Source organism: Nicotiana attenuata, unplaced genomic scaffold, assembly GCF_001879085.1.
Source record: "Nicotiana attenuata strain UT unplaced genomic scaffold, NIATTr2, whole genome shotgun sequence".
Lineage (NCBI taxonomy): Eukaryota > Viridiplantae > Streptophyta > Magnoliopsida > Solanales > Solanaceae > Nicotiana > Nicotiana attenuata.
The window spans coordinates 197528-219884 of record NW_017670674.1 but is presented as its reverse complement, the minus strand read 5'-3'; the positions used below and the strand labels follow the sequence as shown (position 1 = coordinate 219884).

At 37.6% G+C, this 22357-nt stretch overlaps 1 protein-coding gene across 1 annotated transcript; it reads right to left on the bottom strand.

Annotated features, from left to right (window-relative positions):
• Nucleotides 1-19017: 19017 nt before the first annotated feature.
• On the bottom strand, nucleotides 19018-21805 carry LOC109242150 (L-type lectin-domain containing receptor kinase VIII.1-like). Its single transcript, XM_019408984.1, has one exon. The coding sequence runs from the start codon at nucleotides 21379-21381 to the stop codon at nucleotides 19231-19233; it is 2151 nt and encodes a 716-aa protein (XP_019264529.1). The 5' UTR covers nucleotides 21382-21805; the 3' UTR covers nucleotides 19018-19230.
• Nucleotides 21806-22357: the final 552 nt, after the last annotated feature.

Below are 22357 nucleotides of genomic sequence, written 5' to 3'. Positions count from 1 at the left end.
CCTTGATATGACATAAGCCCTAGGGGCAAAAGTATTACGTAAGGGTTTTGAGTTATCAGTGGTATATCTTAGATCAATATTGAGGTGAATCAACAATAGACAGACAAAAGTCACAAAGTATGAGATGAGATTAGGCTATCATTCTAAAGATGAGCAGTGATAAGGGAGCATTAAAGGATATAAATTATACATATGGAATAAGCAACGAGAGTAAGCTGGGATTTGGTAGCAGACCTCAGCAACGATAAATTAAAGTAAGAGTTATGGCAATAAATTCATACGGATGGCTAAACGGATCTATGCGATTTGATATAGCAATATTCGTGAATTCAACAAAGTACCAAGCGAAGAACTTCAGTATACTCATATACCCAAAGGGACATCTTATCAAGCTCTACATATGAAGCCTAGAGATTAGGCACACTTACAAGGTCAAAATTGTACAGGCTGCATGATGAAAGGTAGCAACAATTACGAGATTGGAAGGATTCCGACTACAAGTTGTGATGTGAGAAGGAGGCCTAAGGGGGAAATGCCCTGGACTTTTGAATTACTCACAGAACAGGCCCCTAGATGGCAAGGGAAGTTCTAATGTATTCGGAAAATATAACTTATGAAAATGATAAGTGCATCAGTCAACATTCGAGGACGAATGTTCCAAAGGAGGGAATAATGTTACGCCCCGCAGTAGTACGTCAATGTTATGCTCTGCAGTAATATATTACGATGATGTTGCACCCAGCAGTATTACATTACGGTGATGTCACATTTCACAGTATTAAGTTACGACGATGTTGCACCCTGAACTATTGTACGTTAAAATTTCATTTTCAGTTAACCGATGTAGATTCGGGGATGAGATCATCTTGATGTTAACGTACTTACTCTATTTATAGCAAGCGATAAATAAGTGTTATGAAAAATAAGGGGGTACACGGATTAAAGAAAACGAGTTTCGTTGAAAGTGGTCAATTTGGAATAAAATACGGGTCGAGCGATAATACCCGATAATTTTGAACTAGTACCATGCAAGGTACCATATGACCACGGTAGTATAATATATAAAGTATATATATGAAGTATTTTAAAAATAAATAGAATTTTAAGTAATTTTTGGTAATTTTAAATTTATGCGGGTAATTGGTTAATTACCGGATAACGGGATATTACCCAGTTAACTATTAAGTGAATAAAAATTAACTAAAATACACCACTCTCTACGTGGCACAAGGCCACCAGTTTAAAGATATGACTCATAAGCAATTGTAAAGAGGTGTCTAAATCTTATCACCTTGTAGGAATCTGATAAACCCACAAATGTGATATTATCACAATTTAGTACCAAACCCATTCAAAGGCTAGAACCAGAAACGTTTTCCACCAAAATCAAATCATTTCAATATTATTCTTTCAAATCTTAAAAAAAACCAAGAACCTTATTTGCTAAGGATTCAAGTGAATCAAGTAAGTCCTTTCCAAGACTTGAAGAATCAGAAACATTTCCCTTTTCAATTTCAAACCAAGAGAACATGAGAAGTGAGTCTTAAGTAAAGACTTTTAAGTGTGTTGGATTCCATTCTTTTGAACAAGAGATTAGTAATGACCTTGATGTAAAAAGTCTGATTTTTGGAAAGGTTTCAAAGACATTTGGTCTTAAGAAAAACGTTGAAGAAACAGAACAGAATCGAATCGTTCAAATCCAAAGCGCAGATACTTAAATTCGAGTTTTGGGTTCTAAATTGAATCTACGATGGTTTCCAACGGGATAATTATACGGAGTTTTTTCTATTCCAGGTATGTTAAGGCTATCCCTTCTTTCTTTTGGCATGATCCATACGATACGAACGAAACGTGCAAATGGACAAATTCCATGAACGACTCTATTCATAGAAGTATTACAGTATTACAGATATCTACGTTCTTGAATTTTCGTGTGTCATAATATTTTATCATCTGTTCATGTGTCTCAGAAAAAAATACGAAAGTTGAAAAGAGTTTACTTTATGATATTACTCAAAGGCAAAATGGTCTTATGAAGTTCTGAAAGATTTTGTTAACGTACTTTTCCTACATTGCATTCATGTGCATTGACCCATAACCAGATGGCGTTATATGCGCGTATATATGTATGTATATATATGTATATGGGATATGGGAAATGTTATGGCGTTATATACGCACCACCACCTGATTAGTTGGTATATGATGATGATGTTGCCCATAGTGGCTAAAATATGACTCAGACGGCGTTATATACGCGTGTATATGTATGTATATATATGTAAATTGGATATGGGAACGGTTATGGCGTTATATACGCACCACCACCTGATCAGCTGGTATACGATGATGATTTTTCCCACAGTGGCCGATATGATATGATTGGATGCCCTCAGAGGCTGATGATGTTATGAAACATGTACCTATGCACGACATGACATTCATATGCATATGCATGACGCTAAAAGTAATTTATGATTTACAAAGTTATTCAGACTTACAGGTTGAGTCATGTACTCTGTATTTCTTCCATGTCTCTTATGTATTTATTTATATGCCTTACGTACTCGGTACATTATTCGTACTGACGTCCCTTTTGCCTGGGCGCTGCGTTTCATGCCCGCAGGTCCCGATAGACAGGTCAAGAGCCCTCCAAGTAGGCTATCAGCTCAGCGGAAGATGCTGGTGCGCTCCATTTGCTTCAGAGTTTCTCGTTTGGTTAGTATGATTTAGACGTGTATTGTTTGGTAAGGCGGGACTCTGTCCGGACCTTGATGACATTTATGTACTCTTAGAGGCTTGTAGACATATGTCGTGTATATAAAAGATTGTACGGCCTGGTCGGCCTATGTTTTGTGTTTATAAAGGATCATGTTGGCCTATTAGGCCCGTATGTCATGTGTATATAATGATGTAATAAGAAAGATACGTTACGTTGGTACTCGTTTGAGTAAGGTACCGGGTGCCCGTCGCGGCCCATCGAGTTGGTTCGTGACAGCAACCCTAACCATAAATCATATAACAATATAAACAAGGCGTGATGTAACCTAAAACTACCCGGAAATAGGAATAGCTAGTAGCTACGTACGAACTCTCGTCACCTCGTGCATACGTAGCCCCCACAAATAGGAGCACATATTAATTTAGTTCACATATGGGGTTAATCCCTCTTACAAGGTTATAAAGGAGACTTACCTCGCTCCGAAGTTCCATAGCCTGCTCCCCAGCCTTTCCAACAATTCAAACCGATGCCCAACGGTCCAAAACTAGTCAATAAATGTGCAAATCCATAAATATACTCCAATACTTATTATAATTCAGTTTATAATAATTTTCAACTCTTCTCGAAAAGTCGATAAAATCAACCCTCGGACCACGTGCCCAGATTCTTAAATTTTTTGAAGATAAACATTACCCATAACATCAAAAACTCAAATATATAATTTATTCTCAATTCCATTCCCAAATTCGTGGTCAAAATCCAAAAATACCAAATTTTAGGTTTTCTACCAAAACCCAAAATTTTCTCTAATTTTCCATGAATTTTGATGTTAAAATCTATATATAATCCAAGTATTTAACTTGCAATAGGTGGGAATCACTTACCTTGACATACATGATGAAGATGGAGCTCCAAAATTGCTCCTAGGTCGTCTCCCATGGAGGAAATGAGATAAAATGAGCCAAACCTGTTTTTGCAAACTTATACACTGCCAGGCAACCCTTCTTCGCATTCGCGGGCCTCCTATCGCGTTCGCGATGAACAAAATTCTCAAAAGCCATTTCACAACTCTTCTCAGACAACCTCTAGTATAATAGCCATAACCTTTGGTAAACTTCAAATGACAAATGGTTTAACTTTCTGAAAACTAGACACAAAGGGCTACAACTTTTATTTTTGAATCATCTCCAAATTCCTCATAGATTGCGAGATATGAGCCTCCGAAGTCAGACCTATGCAACAAAGATTTCATTCTTCGCGAACGAAGAACAAAATCCCAGAAGCCAAATCCTTCTTCGCGAACGTGAAGAACAACACCAGACATCTAAACCAGCATCCAAAGTAGCCCAAAATGTTCGAAACACATCGGAGGCCCCCGGGACCCCATCCAATCACACCAACCTGTCCCAAAACATGACAGGAACTTGCTCGAGGCCTCAAATCTCATCAAACAACATCGAAATCATGAATCTCACCCCAATTCAAGTTTAATGAATTTTAGAACTTCAAACTTCTACATTCGATGTCGAAACCTATCAAATCACGTCCGATTGACCTCAAATTTTGCACACAAGTCACATTCGACATTACGGACCTACTCCAACTTTCGGAATCGGAATCCGACCCCGATATCAAAAAGTCCACTTCCGATCAAACTTCTCAAAAACCTTCAATTTTCTAACTTTCGCCAAATGACCCCAAAATGACCTACAGACCTTCGAATCCACTTCCGGACGGGCTCCCAATACCAGAATCACCATACGGAGCTATTCCCAGACTCGAAATCCCAAACGGACATCGGTAACATTGAAATGCACTACCAAAATTTATGAAATTCTTCCAAAATACCAACTTCCACAATAGGCGCCGAAACGCTCCTGGATCATCCAAAACGTGATCCAAACATACACCCAAGTTCAAAATCATCATATGAACCTGTTGGAACATTCAAATCCCGATTCCCAGGTCGTTTAGTCAAAAATCAAAGCTTAGTCAATTCTTTCAACTTAAAGATTTCGAAATGAGAATTTCTTTCCAAATCAACTCTGAACTTTCCGAAATTCAATTTCGACCACGCGTGCAAGTCATAATGCTTGAATGAAGCTACTCATGGCCTCAAACTGCCGAACGACGCGTTATAGCTCAAAAAGACCAGTTGGGTCATTACATTCTCTCCCACTTAAACATACGTTTGTCCTCGAACGTGCTAAGAACTGCACTGGACTTGTTTGAAATTATTGTTTAACACCTCGTGCACCTACCCATGCTACCACAACTCAGTTGAGCATATTTGCTCGAGAAATCTGAAGATTCCCCTTTTGTTTAGTCAAATTAGCCTTAGAGCTAAATTCTACTATCCAGAATTTTCCACCAGGCCTGCTTTCAACATACGAACACCGTATCAGTCACTACACACTGTACCAAAATATGATTGCACACCCTTACCGAATTCACACCATGCACCGCATAATTCACGTTACCATAATATCATTCTCTGAAGCCAATAGTCGAAATTCTATGAATCTGATGCCCTCAACACACCTCATGAAGCATATAAGACCCATTTCAACTCTCGCAATACTGCCATGACAGAGGAGATGTGTAGAAACTCATAACCACTTGCCGAATCACAATTCATGGAGTCTCTCATCCCGACAAGAACCACTACCTCATTCTGGACTGAATATCGATATTTACTCTTTAATGTGCCTCATATAAATCTGATCGCACTGATCCCAGGTCCAATAATCTCGTCTCACCCAGTACAAGCTGCTAAGGAGATAAGCCACCTCAGACACTGCAAAAAGTCTCATATGATGCCACAGAGTGCTAACAAGCCACAACCTTGAATGCGATACGTAAGGAGAAATGAGCTTTGCAAAAGAACTTCTCAACCCACGCAACTAATTTAATAAGCGAAAAGATGTTATGAACCTTCCTCATAAATGAGAAGCAAATCACACAAGAATAGATATGGGAAACTGTACTCAACATCACACTGTTGCGGCGGACAACCCGATCCACACATGATACTGTTGCGGCGTGCAACCCGATCCAACCATAATACCCGTGGAAGCGTGACACCCGATCCACATATAAGAATCTATAAGGAAATACTTACCGAGCTGAAATGCTCTTAACTACGAAATGCCCCGAATATCGACCACAAGCACGCCAAGTGCGTAATACCATCCCTGGGGAGACAGATAGCGACGTACGCCACAAAACTCAAACACGACGAAGGTGCGATATATGATCTGCATCTGAGAGCCATCCTGCTCACATAACACCATGGCTACGCAGAACCTCAACACATGTGCAATTAATCAAGCCGTCTCACAACCCACACGACACAATAAAGTATTACATAAGATAGCCAACGACGAAATAACATCCAACGTCCGAATACTCCTCCATAAGGAGTGCTATGCTGAATGAACACACCCAGGCTGGTGTAGAGTACACATCCATATTTAGACCCATCAACGAACCTCATCCGATTTTGATCATACCATTCTTGGGCAAATAACCTCTCAAGGACCCACAATGACCTATTCATGACACATAAGAACAGTCGTCGAATTCGGACCAAACTTCCACAATTCACAGCCAACTGAATAGAGAGCCTTTCAGGCCTAAACTCTCACATTAGCGACAGTGCCAAAAATCTCCACACTTGGTTTCAATCTTCAATCAATCAAGTGACTACATGTCACACTTATACAATCTTCTCGGGGGGTACGCTCTCACGACCTTCCGCACCAGGTAACAAGTCTGCACATCCATACCACCGGCCATACTAATGCGGTAACACAAATCAAGAATCCGCAATCAGTACGTAAAGCCTCTTACACAGGACACCAATCTCAGGTGACACTAAAGACAATATCAGCTTACTCTAATCATCTGAATCCTTTCTTGCTCACCCCGAGCTCGTGATATTCTTGACAATACCAAATGGCAACCTTGCTCCTCAACTTCCAATTCACATGTCGCTCACTACACCTAACATGCCAATACGCGACAGTACAAGAATTTCATCATAACTCCTAAACCACTAATAGATTAAATACTTCGTCATATAGAAACCTTTCACTTAACTCATTTCAGGAGAACCATAGCAACACACGACTGAATTCTCATAACCGCTAAAAATATGATCCTCGGGTAGTGGTCTAAACCACCATGATCCTTCTGCGATCCATCTACACATAACGTGCCATAATACTTGAATACTTCCAAATAAAATCAATTACGGCGGCTGTCAAGCCTCGCACGTACCGCCACAAATCACATGCATAACTCAACGCACCGAAGGAACTGATCATTGCCACCATCATGCCAATTCAACCATTGCTAGCTAACCCGGCTTCTCCCAATTTATTCTTAACTTGCCTTAGAAATAATAATAGCTCCATTCATTACATCACGAACCCAAATCCGCACTCATCCCGAGTGACCTTATTTCACGAGACCACGCTATCCCAAATCCCGCGAACCATCTCATACCCTCCTTGTGCGTATATTCACATCTTTAACTGGTACACCCATTTTGATAATTCCTCTATGAGTCCGAAGTTGTTATCTCCCATTCCTCCAAAGCTAAACCGCAGATCAAAGATAACATAGAACACTCCAAGCCCCTTTCATAATCCACGGCAAAAGCTCGATACTTAACCATACTACGGACTCGAAATCCTTAGGCACCGCACTTTAACTTTCGAATTCACTAGGACCGTTATTGAGAGTCACCCACTCTGACTTGTTCCCAAAGATGATTAAACTCCAAGGCTCTGCTAGCACGTGAACGCCCTTCTCAAAGAAACGCCAGGCTGAATCACCTTTCTTGTAAATCACCTCTATACAAAGCATAAATCCTAAGTCTTCCCAAAGCCTAAACATAAATTGATAAGGCCAATTATAACACACATTTCCTCAAATCCTTTGCTCAAATCACCACTGATATTCTCTTTCATTAGTCGTAATAACCCACCAATATGTCGATAACCAGAAACCTCACAAGTGGATAACCATACAATCCAATCGTAGGCGGTAGGGCTCTCCCACTTAGCTTGAAGCCACCTATTACATAACTCTGGAATCCACTGAGATTCCTTATCCCCCATTGACATGGTCTTGTACAATCAACCCGCCAAATGAAGGTGATAGATCATATCCCTTCCCACATTTCCTGACTATGTACCTTGATGACTTAGAGGCGGAGAAGAGGAAGTTTGATGTGAAGGTGAAGCCAAAGGTGCCTTTCTCCTGGTACAGCCTGCAGAGCGATGACAACCCCAAGGGCAAATATCCTAAAGGTAAATCCACTACTTCTATTGGCCAGCCTGAAGAGCCAGTAGTAGTAGTAGCTCCTTCTCAGCCCCCCTCAGCTACCGCAGATATTTCCCCAGGACCCTCCACTACCACTGCCCCAGATATCCCCTCATCTTTAGCCTATCCATTGACTACCCACCGTTTGAGCCAAACCCTTGCCAATATCAACAACTGGATGCAGGCAGCTAAGCTGTCTGTGCTTTCTACCTCTGTGGCAGCCCAGTCTGTACCCCCTCAGCCACAGGTCCCACAGTCCGTTGAGGACACTCTTAAGGAGCTTCTGGACAACCAGAAGAAGCTCCTGGAGAACCAGCTATCGATATTGGATGCTGTAGGTACTCATAGGAAAGCACTAAAAGAGCTAGCAAAGAAAACTAAGAAGTTGAGAAAGACTCGGGCATCAAAGGAGTCAGTGAAGGAGTTGAGAGTCGAAGTGGAGAGAATGAAGGCTGCTGATCAATTGCCCTTGGAGCTCCTGTTGCAAGATCCGACCCCAGCAGTCCAGCCTGAGGAGGAGAAGGATGTAGTGAGGGCACCAAAGAGGAGAAGGGTGATCCCCCGTACTGATGATGCAGTGATCGAGTTGGCAGAGCCTCAGGAAGGTTCCTCTAGCCAGCCCCAGGTTCCAGTACAGGCCCAGGTCCCAGTGCAGACACAGGTTATAGGGATCCAGTCACAGGTTCCCGAGCAGTTCGAGGACCCAGGGACCCAGGCTCATGATCTTATGCAGACGGAGGGCTAATAGGGAGTTTTCTTTACTCTCTATCTTTTTTTTGTTTGAGCTAATTTTGGTTAGTTAGCATTGAGGACAACGATAGCTTTCATTTGAGGCGGTAGCCCTATTTTGATAATATGGTGTTGTAAATATGATACTACTTTCTTTTTATTATGCTTTGTTCTTCACTTATGGTAAGTACATAATTTTACCAGTTTATTTTACTTTTCGTATTTTGCAACTTTTGTCTGTATATAAAGTTACTTTCTGATGTATATATTCATTCCCTCTTATGTATATTCGTCTAAGTCCCCTCTTGTACATATTCATTTTAGTTTTCCGCATTTTCGTTTATAGCTTCTTATTTTGGAGCTTTGCGTTCAAATAAGCCTTTAGTTTTCCTAATGCCACGGTTCTTTCCAAAGGTGGAATTTGTGTGAACCGGGTGGTTCTTCCCGATGATAGATGGTGTGACAACCTTCTTAAGGGTTTGAGTCTGTTTTCTTTTTGTTTTTGGTGTAAACAGTAGCTAGTGCGTAATAGTGCCTCAGGCAAAGCTTCACTTGGGCCTAACACATTTTCCTTTGATCCTATGGTCAAAAACAAATTAGTGCGTATAGGATGGTGATAGTTGTGATCTTGAAACTCTTGTGTTGGCCGACATTCATCAAGTGGTTTTTCAGGACCATGTATGTTGCTTAAATATTAGCTAAGGTCGTTGTGGGCCCTCGACTCTATCTCGTTAGCAATCCTATAGCTTGTGTGGTGAGAATTTGAATTGCAAGTCCAAGTCTCGTGCCATTGAGTCTAGAACTTGTCCTGAATGTTTGTCTAGGAGAAATCCTAAGTGTAGTTTGACTTGAGAAGTGATAATAGGCTCTCATTGATCCAAATGATATCTTGAATACATCCATAGCCTACCAATGATAATGTCCCTAGTCAACCCCTTTGAGCCATAGCCCTTTTTCCTTTAAAAACCATGATACAAGCCTTTACCCGTTTTGAAAAAGATCCTCTCTTGGCACCCAATCTTTCCTTAGCACGTGGCAAAAACATACGTTTGGGGGGAGAGACGAGGAATGCAACGAAGTGGTAAAAGGTACAAAAGCAAAGAAAAGGAAAGGCAAAAAGAAAAAGAAAGAAAATCAAAAAGTCAAAAAGAATGAGCAATATAGAAGAAATGAAGGGATTGAATAAAAGTAAAGTGATGAAAGGCGTGGAAAGCCTAGAAAGGAGAATTAAAAAGGTTTGAAATGAACAAGAAAGAGTGACAGTGTGTCTCTCTAACCCCTAAGAAAGAAGTATATGACTTAAAAAAGTCAAGAGAATGTGTGCCAAAATAAAGCAAATGAAGTGCTTAAGGGTAGATGGAACCTACTTAGACCAAATATTTCCTACACTCAACCAAAAGCCTTCACAATACCTCCACAAAAGCCATATATGATCTTGAGTTGAATGAAGCTTGCATTAATGGTGACTCACATATGAGGCAAGCTTATGGTACTTAGAGCCGGACTTGTGACTTTTCTTTGAGAGAGATGAGTGTGTTTCCCACAATCCTCGTTATGAGTGCTACAACCTAAAAGTGAGATTTGCTTATGGAGAGTTGAGGACTATGAGTTTGGGTTCCACAACGATCAAAGTAGTAGAAAGAGTTTCTTTGATGAGTCGAGTCAATCCTTGATGCTCTTGTGTCGCACTATAACCATGGTGTTTAAAAGGTTGAATGTTTTCAATGATTCATTTGATTTGAGGGCAATTGTTAGTCCCAATTAATGCTAGATGAGGTCACTTTAGGTCAGCTGAATTTTTCTTGGTTGTATTCTTGAGGAGGTGGGACTTATTTTGTTTGTTTGAGGACAAGCAAAAGCTTAAGTTTGTGGGAGTTGATAACTAGGGATTCTAGTTCATTTTATACTCCTTTTAACTTGAATTTTGATTAAAAATGAATACAAATAGTCCCAAAAGGCTTATATGTTGTACTTGTTTGCAGGGTTTGGTCAAGAAAGTGACAAGAGTCAAAAATCAGCTCAAAAAGGAGTAAAACATGCACAAGTACCAAGAACAAGTCAAAGCACAGCTGCAACAGACCCACCGAGGCCGCAATCCATTTAGTGTGGTCCGCGGTGAGGAAATTCACAGAAGTGAAATTTTGGAAGCTCATGCACTGCGACCGCAAACCATTTTGTGTGGACCGCAGTAGCCTCACCGCGGCCGCAATCGATTTTATGCGGTCCGCGGAGCAGAGATTCAGAGAGCTGGGATTTCAACTGTTGGAAGCCACTGCGGCCGCAAACCATTTCATGCGGATCGCAGTGAAGCCACCGCGGCCGCGGTACATTTTGTGCGGACCGCGGTGAACAGAATCAGAGACCCAAAAAGTTAAGCCAAAAGCCTCACCGCGGCCGCTGTACCTCCGCAAGGGTATTTTTGTCCAGAAAATTCGGCCTAGTATAAATACTTTCTTTTCACAAGATTAGGAATGAAGATATTCAGAAGAAGGTGGGCGTCGCCCCTGTGGATGACAAGATGCGGGAAGCGAGGCTCAGGTGGTTCGGGCACGTGCAGAGAAGAAGCCTTGATGCACCGGTGATGAGGTGTGAGCGGTTGGCCGTGGTGGGTACGAGCAGAGGTAGAGGGAGACCTAAGAAGTATTGGGGAGAGGTGATCAGGCAGGACGTACGACTGCAGATTTCTGAGGACATGGCCCTTGATAGGAAGGCCTGGAGGTCAAGCATTAGGGTTGTAGGATAGGGGTAGTAGAGCTTTCCTTACTTCATACCGGGGGTGAAGCGGGGTTGGATTAGGGTTGATCCTAGATGGCTTGCAATTTATGTTGAACCCACACTATTCTTGCTGTTTATCTTAGCCCCGGACCTCAGACTCTGGTTACTGTTATTGCATGTCATTCATCTTTTGGTTTTTATGCTTCTGTTACTATAAAGGTTTCTACTGGAGTTACTAATGAATTCTCTTTTCTTATTTTTTATTTTCGTCTTTCTGAGCTGAGGGTCTATCGGAAACAGCCTCTCTGTCCTATCGGGGCAGGGGTAAGGTCTGCGTACACATTACCCTCCCCAGACCCCACTATGTGGGATTTTACTGGGTAGTTGTTGTTGTTGTTGTTGTATTTAACTTTCAATAGGTGGGAATTACTTACCTTGACATACATGATGAAGATGGAGCTCCAAAATCGCTCCTAGGTCGTCTCCCATGGAGGAAATGAGATGAAATGAGCCAAAACTATTTTTGCAAACTTATACACTGCCAGACAAACCTTCTTCGCGTTCGCGGGCCTCCCATCGCGTTCGCGTTACCTCAAAAATAACGCGCTAGAGCTCAAAATGACCGGTCGGATCGATACACTAGAAAAGGTATTCATTTCCTATTTTGACAAGTTATTCTTAGGTCAATATAGGGTATCCGGAGATAGTCCAAATTGATTCAGACTTTTCGACGTGCTATAATTTGATTAATCAATTAATTAATTTTTTTAAGTGCATTATTCAAATCGCTCGCAAATATAATTTTACTTTTATTCATGCATACAGAGAAGGTAGTATTGTCGCTGAACAACTTGCTAATTTGGGGGGAAATTTAAGAGTTAAACCACTTTTGATACCATTAGCTCTTTGTCGGGCACAGTGAGATCTTCATTGAGACATGATCAAGTCGGCATCCCAAACTTTAGATTCAAACTAAGGAAGAACCATTTTGCAATTAATGATGTTCTTTTAGATAATGCTAAGTTTTATATAGTAGTGCTAACTGTATGTATAGCACCTATTAGTGTAATTGAGGAAATCTCCCAAAGTAGGCGGACTCTTTTGATGCTTTTGTAATAAAGGATGAGATGTATCATTCTTCACCATGTTTTGGAGGCTATGGTTTATGTCCTCCTCCGTGTACTAGTTATTTTTTATGATATACAAGTTGGGGCTACTGTCTAAACCCTAACACCCACCAATGATGGACTTTGCTATAACAAATATCAATTTTCAATCCAATCTACTCAAACTTAGATAAGTTAAACATGTTACATTTATATGTACTAAATGTGACACCCAATAAAAATCTCAAAACTTCATTGACTTATTAATCCTTCTTTACATGGGATCCGACTCCCCTCCGTTACCTTCTCTCCCTATTTTTTTCAAGTGCATCCTTGAATAATTAACACTTATTTATTTTTGAGTTTAAAACTTAAATTAAATAAACTTAATGAAACATCAACCATAGTGACATAATTAATGAGATAAATTTTAGAAATGCGCTCCCTAATTTTGGAAGGAGCCAACCCAAAAGATCGCATTAGAACATTTGAGACAATAAAGCGATTTTTGAATATTATAATTAAAGATTTTTTATTTTTTGGAATGAGATAGGTGTTATAAAATAATAAAAGAAGAAAAGAGTATTCCAAAGAAAAGTAGAGAGAGAGAGAATTCTTATTGAATTGGGATGAATTACAATGGAATAGGACTCCTCGATTTATAGGGAAATAGTGACTTAGCCACCAAGTAAAATTCCTAAAATCTCTCTAAAATATAGACATTCACATTAAATACAATTCTATTTATAACATCCCCCCTTGAATGTCTATTCAAAAGACAATGTGCCTCGTTAAAACCTTAACTAAATAAAACCCCGTGGGAAAAGAATTCTAGAGAAGGAAAAAGAGAACACATATCTAACAATACACATTTTGGTTGCCTCATTAAAACCTTGCAAGGAAAATCCATTGGGACAAAACTTTGGGAAAAAAGAGTACAACGCGTATTAACTCCCCCTAATGAGAGCATCAATTCACATCCTTGAGCCTTCGCATTCCAATCTTGTGCACTAGCTTCTTGAAGGTTGACTTGGCAGAGATTTGATGAATAAAATAGTCATATTAACTCCAATGAATATGTTGCACCTTGAAAATCCTCGCTATCACATTATCATGCTTATAGTTATAGCAAGATACATATGTGCGCAAATAGCACTTAGGATATGATACTTCAGGACCAAGAATTGCATATGCTTTAAGCGATTTAAATCCTTTAAGAATTGTCATATAAGTTAAGTCATATAATAGACTTTAATTAGATGCATATCAAGTTTTCATGTCATGCTAGACAAATAAGATATCGAAAAGTGATTGCACATATCATTGACTTTATACTTTCAAGTGTTTGAACTACATGTCTTTCATATGAAACCAATTCTACTTGAATTGTATCTCTTCTATTTGGCCAATATTTTTGTGTCTGTATTCGACAGACTTGAGGTCCTCATCTATACTTAACACTATGATAGATGTCGTCGACGAACATTTTATATCGGTTCCAATATTTTTTTCATAAAGATATACCATAGAGATCTCTTCATTCATATTTTCAGGTACCCGAACCTTTCCTGAGATTTTATGAAGTGTTATGTCATGTGAAGTTCTATATCACTTGCCTCCATATTATGATCATTTTGATCATTTGCTCATCTTCTTTATCAAGAATTTTATTTGAAATCGATTTGTCTATACGCTATAAGCGTACCATAGACTTTGTCCTTCTAGGAGTTATTCTAATGGGAGCATTTTCAGTAAAATTATAGTTACTTTCTTTGGGTCAGTAAATGCGTCTGGCATGCTTTGCAATATATTGCAGATGAATTATCTTTTTATGAACTTCAAGTTCATATTATCTTATTCGAGGATCTAAATGTATATATGATAATTCATTCCATGTAACTTTTTCTCAATTTGTATCTTGTCTCCCCCTTATGTTAGAAAAACTAACTTGCTTCCTCAAGTTTGGAAACCCACATTTGTGCATTATGGTGTTAATTAAAATATACACCGCACATAAATAATAATAAGATGGGTTTATTTGGTTTCTGACCCTAAACCACTTGTGAGGGGATAATGTAATATACTTTCGTACATAACGTATATCAAACTGATTTAAATAACTTTGTTCTCATAAGAAATAGTTTAGCTATAGGCACTCAATAAATCATTTTGCTAAACCAACTGTGATGTAAACCAACTTATTAAGGTGAACTATCTTGAATAGAAAATCTAGAAATTATGCTCTAAATTAAATTATTGAGGAAGTTACCTCACAAACATCAAGTTGCGGGTTAATAATAATCGCACATGTAACCATCTCATAGATGCATCTTATGTGGTATACATGGCAGGTGAATGTGCCCATCACCTTTGATATTTCCAGCATTCATGGGATTCAATCCCAATTGTAGTTGGTCTATTAATTAATGAGAACAAGCAACATAAGAGAATTCATAAAGAACTTTCTAGTTCTTTAATATGTACCCATGTGAATTCTCTTTTATTTTTGCACATCATACTTAAATTAACATGGCTAAACCAATATGCCAACTGAATAAATTATCAATATTGATAAAGTTCAGGTTTACACCATGACGTGTGCAATTATCAATAAATTCTACGTTTATTATGATATGGGTTTTTATATCAATAAAAATCCACTTTATTGTGGTATTCTTTTATTTGTGTAGTACAAACTAGAGAATAAAGTGGGTAACTTTTTACATACATATTACCCCGCCACAAGTTGTAGTAAAAGAAGATAATAAATCTTTCATTTATTTATAGTCTCAATATAACCAACCGCTTTCGCGAATACTTTAGAAACTCAATTAAGTTGCTTTGAGACTTACTACCACACAATAAACTGACATGATAATCAATTGTATTCCTCCAAAATAGTAATGATTGGCTCTTCCGGAGCTCTCAATTAATTTGGTACTACCACATATTCATCAACATCCATATGGTGAATTTCTCTTTTAAAGAGAAAGTTATACCATTATGGTCATGATCAAAATTATATGCAAGATTTGTTTCTTGCATTACTGCTATCCTTTAATAATCACATTAGCAAAATATTTTGGCGTGCAATAGGTACGTGACCAATGACCATTCAATCCATAATAATGATATTATTTTCTTATCAATCCATAATAATGATATTATTTTCTTATATCATTTCAAACCTCCTTCTAGAGGTGAGTGTGGTAGATTCACTACTACTAGCACATTCATATTATTCCAAAAATGAATATGTATTCATAAATCACATGTTGTCACATTCACATCATGAATGGACCATAATTATTCATATGTGCTTTACAAAATCTCATGTCAAATCGATGACAAACATTACTTTCACAGAGTGAAAGATAATTTGAGAATCCTTATTATTCTCATTACCACGATGATGACGATTATAATTTCATCTATTACCACGTCCATCCATTGATACCTTTACGATAATAATTTTGTCTTCTTTCAGACTTCTAACATATTGCTACCACATTCTCTTAAGGGAATGAGAACGAAGCAAATTCAATGGGACGGGTTTCCACTTCTTGTGCTCACAATCATACATGAATTTGATCATGGCAAGACATAAAAATTTTACCACTTCGCGTGGTTTTAATTTCTTACAAACTCCATTAGAGTTATAATCAAAATTTATTGTCTTTGCTTATATTTAAAATCAAATTATAAAATGTCAAGAATTTAAAAGAGAAAAATAAAGTAAATACTTACCTTAAATCTAGAATTTAATCATGAAGGAAGTTCATGGAACAATTGACAGTCATTATGCTCAATCCCAAAGCTTCTACTCAATTGGTTAGAGTCTCATGCTGATAACGTGTTATAAACGATAAAAGAAGAAAAGAGTATTCCAAAGAAAAGTAGAGAGAGAGAATTCTTATTGATTTGGGATGAATTAAAATGGAATAGGACCCCTCTATTTATAGGGAAATAGTGACTTAGCCACCAAGTAAAATTCCTAAAATCTCTCTAAAATATAGACATTTACATTAAATACAATTCTATTTATAACAATAAGGATAATATGAAATTAATACAGGTAGGTTAGTGGATATATACCTCAGTTTCCACCTAATAAAAATATTTATTAGCTACAATCAAACCTTTCTATAACAACCTCGTTTGTTATGATATTTTTTGGCTGCTATAGTGAAGTGTTGTTATAGAGAATATATATTATAACCTAATATAAAAATCGATTCCAGAAAAAACTTGAGTTATATAGGGATACTGTTATAGAGAGATCTGACTTTACAAACAGTCCAACTTGCGGTATTATTGATAAAGTCATTAAGTTCAATTTTCGTAAGTTGACACTGGAAATATTTTTTGAAAGATAGAGCATACTTAAACTTTTTTTCTTATATTGACAAAATCAAGCGATTTCCAAATGAATTACTTAAATATAAATTGCTATTCTTTTCAAAGTACTTCTCTAAATGTTTATTTTGACAAAAAAATATCTCAAAAAATAAGTAGACTTTCAACATTTAGCCAAACAAGTCCTAAATCATATCAAATTTTGTTTTATATAATTGTAATGTGTCGAATATGTGTAATAACTTATGTTGTTCAGACTTTTCAAAAATATTGATGGGAGCGTGTCAGATCCTTCAAAAACAATACATTTTTAGAGGATGACATGAATGCGACACCTATTTTAGAAAGTCCACACAATATAAATTATAACTCTCTCTCTTGTAAAATGAGGTCGAAATGAAATTAAAACCTTCCCCATTACTGTCCAACAATATCATCATGCATGTGAGTCCATTCACAGATTCATGTTCGCGTTAGGTGAATAATAGAATCTAACCTTTTTGTTTCACCAACAAGATTTTCACTGGAACTTGTGTGCATGTGGGATTTATCATCTAATTTGGTCGGCATTTAATCAGTGAAGATGAATTTTTGCAGTAATTAGGAAAAAATATTGGGTTACGATGAGTATCGACGTTAATGACAAACTATACTGACATTAAATTATATTAATTTTTGTATATCCTAGGTTTGTTGTCGGACACTAACACAATGGTATCGTTCATTTCCAAAATTTAAGTATTTTAATTTGCTGTTTATGTAATGTTTAGATGCTCATTCTACTAGAGTGTGGTTTCTTTAATTGGTAATTAGGGTGATGTTTATAATACTAATCCTTTTTAACTATTTTAGTTTTTGTCAGACATATGTCTCAACAACATAAAACTGATTTTTTTTTTTCTTAATTTTATTTTATACAAGACCTAGCCAAACATCTCTGACAACAATTGACTGTAACCATGTAGTAGCATAAACGTCCGCACTGTCCAATTAAGAATAAACTCTCCTTATTGGACATAGGCACTCGACATGCTTTCTCCATAGTCAGGAGCAGAGCTAGAGGGCAGAAGGAGGTTCGTCCGAAAATTTATATTGTACATTTAAGGTTAAATCTATTTTATGTATATATAAAATTTGTATAATTTATATAACATACATAATGTATATAGATACAAAAAATATACAAATTTTACATATTTTTCGACTTTTATTTACAGAGGCTATATATTATCATTTTTTCTCAATGGTGAGGGTGCCCATTACAATGCAATCCACACGATGCATTTTGGGAAAAAACAAAAGACATTACTATAGAATGAGAAGAAATGTCCAAGAAAGGGATGGCTGGAATTGTCCAGTTGAACATTTAATGAAAATGGAAGAAACAAAACTCAGCCAAAGTGATGATTATGAGCATGGTCCATGCGTTTTCTCCATAAAGTAGACATGGCGAAGCAGCAGTGACGAAGACACCTTCAATCTAAGTAAAGATATTATTCAATCCCTTCAATCTACGTGAAGATATTATTCAATCCCACTTCACAAGAAAATTAATTATATATATAAAGAGAGAAATTTAATTTTAATTTGTATCTGGACCAATATTACCTGATCATTCATCCTATTAATTCGTTGGGGCAAAATTTTAATTCATAGCATTAATAGGGAAATTTTATCCATTGAGGACCTTCTTAAGCCGAGCGTCTATCGGAAACAACGTTTCTATCCTCTTCCCCAAGGGTAAGGATAAGGTCTGCGTACACACTACCCTTCCAGACTTCGTTTGTGGGACTCTACTAGGTTGTTGTTGTTGAGGACCTTATAAGAAAAAGGGAAAGCAAAAAAATATTAAAATTCCTTTTTTTTCCCACTATTTTATTGCCCATAGTAGCCAGTATTAAAGAAGTACAATAAATATGCCTTTCTTTTGTTGATTGGCATTATACTACACTCATACTTTACCAAACCTCTACTCAAGTTTAACATGTAGGCTTTTTGACTAAAAGATAACTTAAGATAGCAACTTCTCACCTCTCCACTAAAACAATCCACCCAACAAAACCAAGAAAAAGACTTTATATTATCTTTTTCACTAAATTCCTGTATCTTACACTCAATGGACTAGAGTATATGAAAGCAAAAGGAAAAAGATACATAATATTTTAAGCTTATTTGGTACAAATATAATAGGAATTAAATTAATGATCAATTTAATTATGAACAAAACAAAAAAGTTTTAACTAAAAGTTGATGCTCTTTTCTTGACATGAATTAGACCAAGTCCATGCTATTGCCAACACCAGTGAAGCTATTTTCAGATGATGAAGTGGAAAGTGTGATCATACCATTCAAATCAGAAACACTATCTTGCAAAGTCATTAGAAGATGTGATGTGCTAAAACTCATACAAGGCTTAGTTCTTGGGACAATAGGAACTTCAGTTTCACCAACTAGCATTTGAACCACACTTCTCATTGTTGGTCTAACCATAGGGTCAGGATGTGAACAAGCTAACCCAACCATTAGAACCCTTCTCATCTCTGCTTCATCAAACTCATCACAAAGTCTTGAATCAGCTGCCATTAGCAAATTCCCTTCTCTATGTAACCCCCAAACCCATTCAACCAAGTTACTATTCACTCCAACTTTCTCAACTCTTGTTGTTTCCCTCTCAATTGGCCTCCTTCCACTTGCCACTTCAAGAACCACTGCTCCATAGCTAAAAACATCAGTTTTTTCGGTTGCTCTTCCGGTTAATAAGTATTCAGGAGCTAAGTAGCCCATTGTCCCGGCTGCTACCGTTGCATCGGGTGACTTATCATGTTCAACTTGTCTTGCTAATCCAAAATCACCTAATCTTGCATTGAACCCTTCATCCAACATAATGTTACTACTCTTTATATCCCTATGAATCACCTGATTTTCACATTCTTGATGTAAATATGCCAAGGCTGAAGCAACACCTAGCAAAATTTTCCTCCTATGTAGCCAAGGTAGAATCATTCTTGATTCAAATAATGCCTTATCAAGACTCCCATTAGGCATAAGATCATAGACTAACAGAATTTCACCTTTCTCATGGCACCATCCTTGAAGTCTAACAAGATTTCTGTGCCTAAGTGTTCCAATTATAGATAATTCAGATAAGAACTCCGCTTTCCCTTGTCCGTTATGACTACATCTCTTGACTGCCACAATGCCACCATTGTCCGATAAGATGCCCTTGTAAACTGTCCCAAATGCACCGTGGCCTATAATCCTCGTCGAATCAAAGCCTTTTGTAGCCAATTTAAGCTCTTTGTAGCTAAACTCCTTAGGCATTTTGATAACATCAGATGCCAAAAATTCAGAATTTTTCACTTTCTTGAACTTTTTGGTGTATAACCAAATAAGTACCAATGTAGCAAATGCAAGAAAAAATGCACTAGCGGTCACCACACCAACAACAGCTCCAGGACCTTGTTTACAAAAATTGCTATGACATTTCCCACTGCTCTTGTCTTGCATTATACTTGCACTACTATTAGACTCTGAAGGAGCCATAGAAGGCGGCCGCGACGTGACGGAGTCCGCCGTGGGATTCATCAAACTAGCCGTTGGCGGTGGTGGCGCAGCCGCGGCCGCCGACTTAGGACTTGCATCAAATGATGAACTAAAACTCCACCACTCAATACTATGAATCTCAGTACTCCCTTGAGTTGAACCAGAAAACCCAACAAACATGAAATCATTTACATACTCAGCAATATTCAGAACAACAGACAAAAATGGTTCCTTTGGTTTTAAATTAGAGTATGATACAAACACATTCAACTCTGCAGTAGAACCAGAATATTCAATCCAAGAATTGACTATATCACCACTCTTGAGATCAACACCAATAGATTCCAAATCACCAACTTGAGTTGAAACCATTGAATTCAGATCCAAACCAACATGATTTCCATTAATATCCTTAAACTCAACATCCATAAGGGTGTCAAATTCAACTGAAATTGTACCACTTTGTGTGCCTTTAGAATCCAAGATTCCCATATACCCACCAGCATCACCTACTGACTCATCATTAGGAGTGAGTACAAAAGCAAGACCGCCACCAATAGACGATGGGTTCAAATTAGTCACTGAAAATGAAAAGAATGTAGAGAAACTCGCCGGGAAATCAAGACCCGGCTGCCGGAATCTTACTGGCTTTGAATATAAAGCTTTTCCGGCACCGGAATTTGGCACGGCAAGATCACGTGTTAACTGAACACTGTTGTTGTCACCCAAATGTGCATCTCCAAGAAGCTTCAAATTACTCAGAGTTAATGTTCCAAAGTCAAACTCAGTTATAGCAAATATTGACTTATTACTACTGCAAAAACAGAACAATAGTATGAACCATACAAGAATGTTGCTATATGTAGGAATTGACTTCATTGCTAGAATTTAGCAACGCCCATTAAATTGCATAAAGGTGAGATTTTTCAGAGCAAATTCTGTGAAGTTACAAAGAAGAGAGATATTTTCTTGGCCTAAGAAATAGTGGCAATGTAAGATAGTAGAAACTGACAGACTAGAGTGAGGATTAACAAGATGAAGTTTATAAGAATATTGCTGGAAAATTCTGCATGAGTTGACTTTATTGCTAGATTTTAGCAAAACCCATTAAAAGAATGAAGCTCAAATTATACAAAGCTGAGATTTTTAAGAGCAAAAGATCAATCTGTTACAAGAATTTTGTGAAGTTACAAAGAGGGTAAGATATTTTTCAGCCTTAGAAAATAGTGAGCAGAGAAGAGTGAGGATTAAGGGGCAGAAGAACAGAGAGAAGGGGTGTGAATGAAGAAGCGAATCCAAAGGATATAGAAAAAGACAGGATTTTGCGGTTAGAAGACACGTACTGTTTACAACGGTAAAAATTTACTGCGTAAAGATGCCTTTTCCTATATTTTCTTTTTACTCGAAAGCTCAGAATTGGTCCCATATTTTTGTTGTTGTTTTCTAGTGAATTGTGATTAGAGGATAATATATTATTATTATTATGGGGAGGATAAGACAGGACAGGGCATGGCAGTTTATAACCAGCTAGGAACAAAAACATTGGGCAATTTAATGTGGTTTTTCAGACCTAACGTAGTATAATTCCCACATTTGGTTTAGTACTAATTAGGTTGGAACTTCTTAATTTTTGGATTTAACTTTTAGAGACTTGGAAATGACTCATGTTCCTACTTGCCATTTTTTATATTTTGTTTACACTTATTATTAATATTAGTTTTAACATCTTTATAAAATAAATTTTAACACTTACATGTCTATCAACTATTTTTAATTAGCTAATCCGAACTCGCTTGTATTAAGGAGTATTCCTTTGTGTAAACCCAATATTGGGACTAATATCTCAATTCTCATA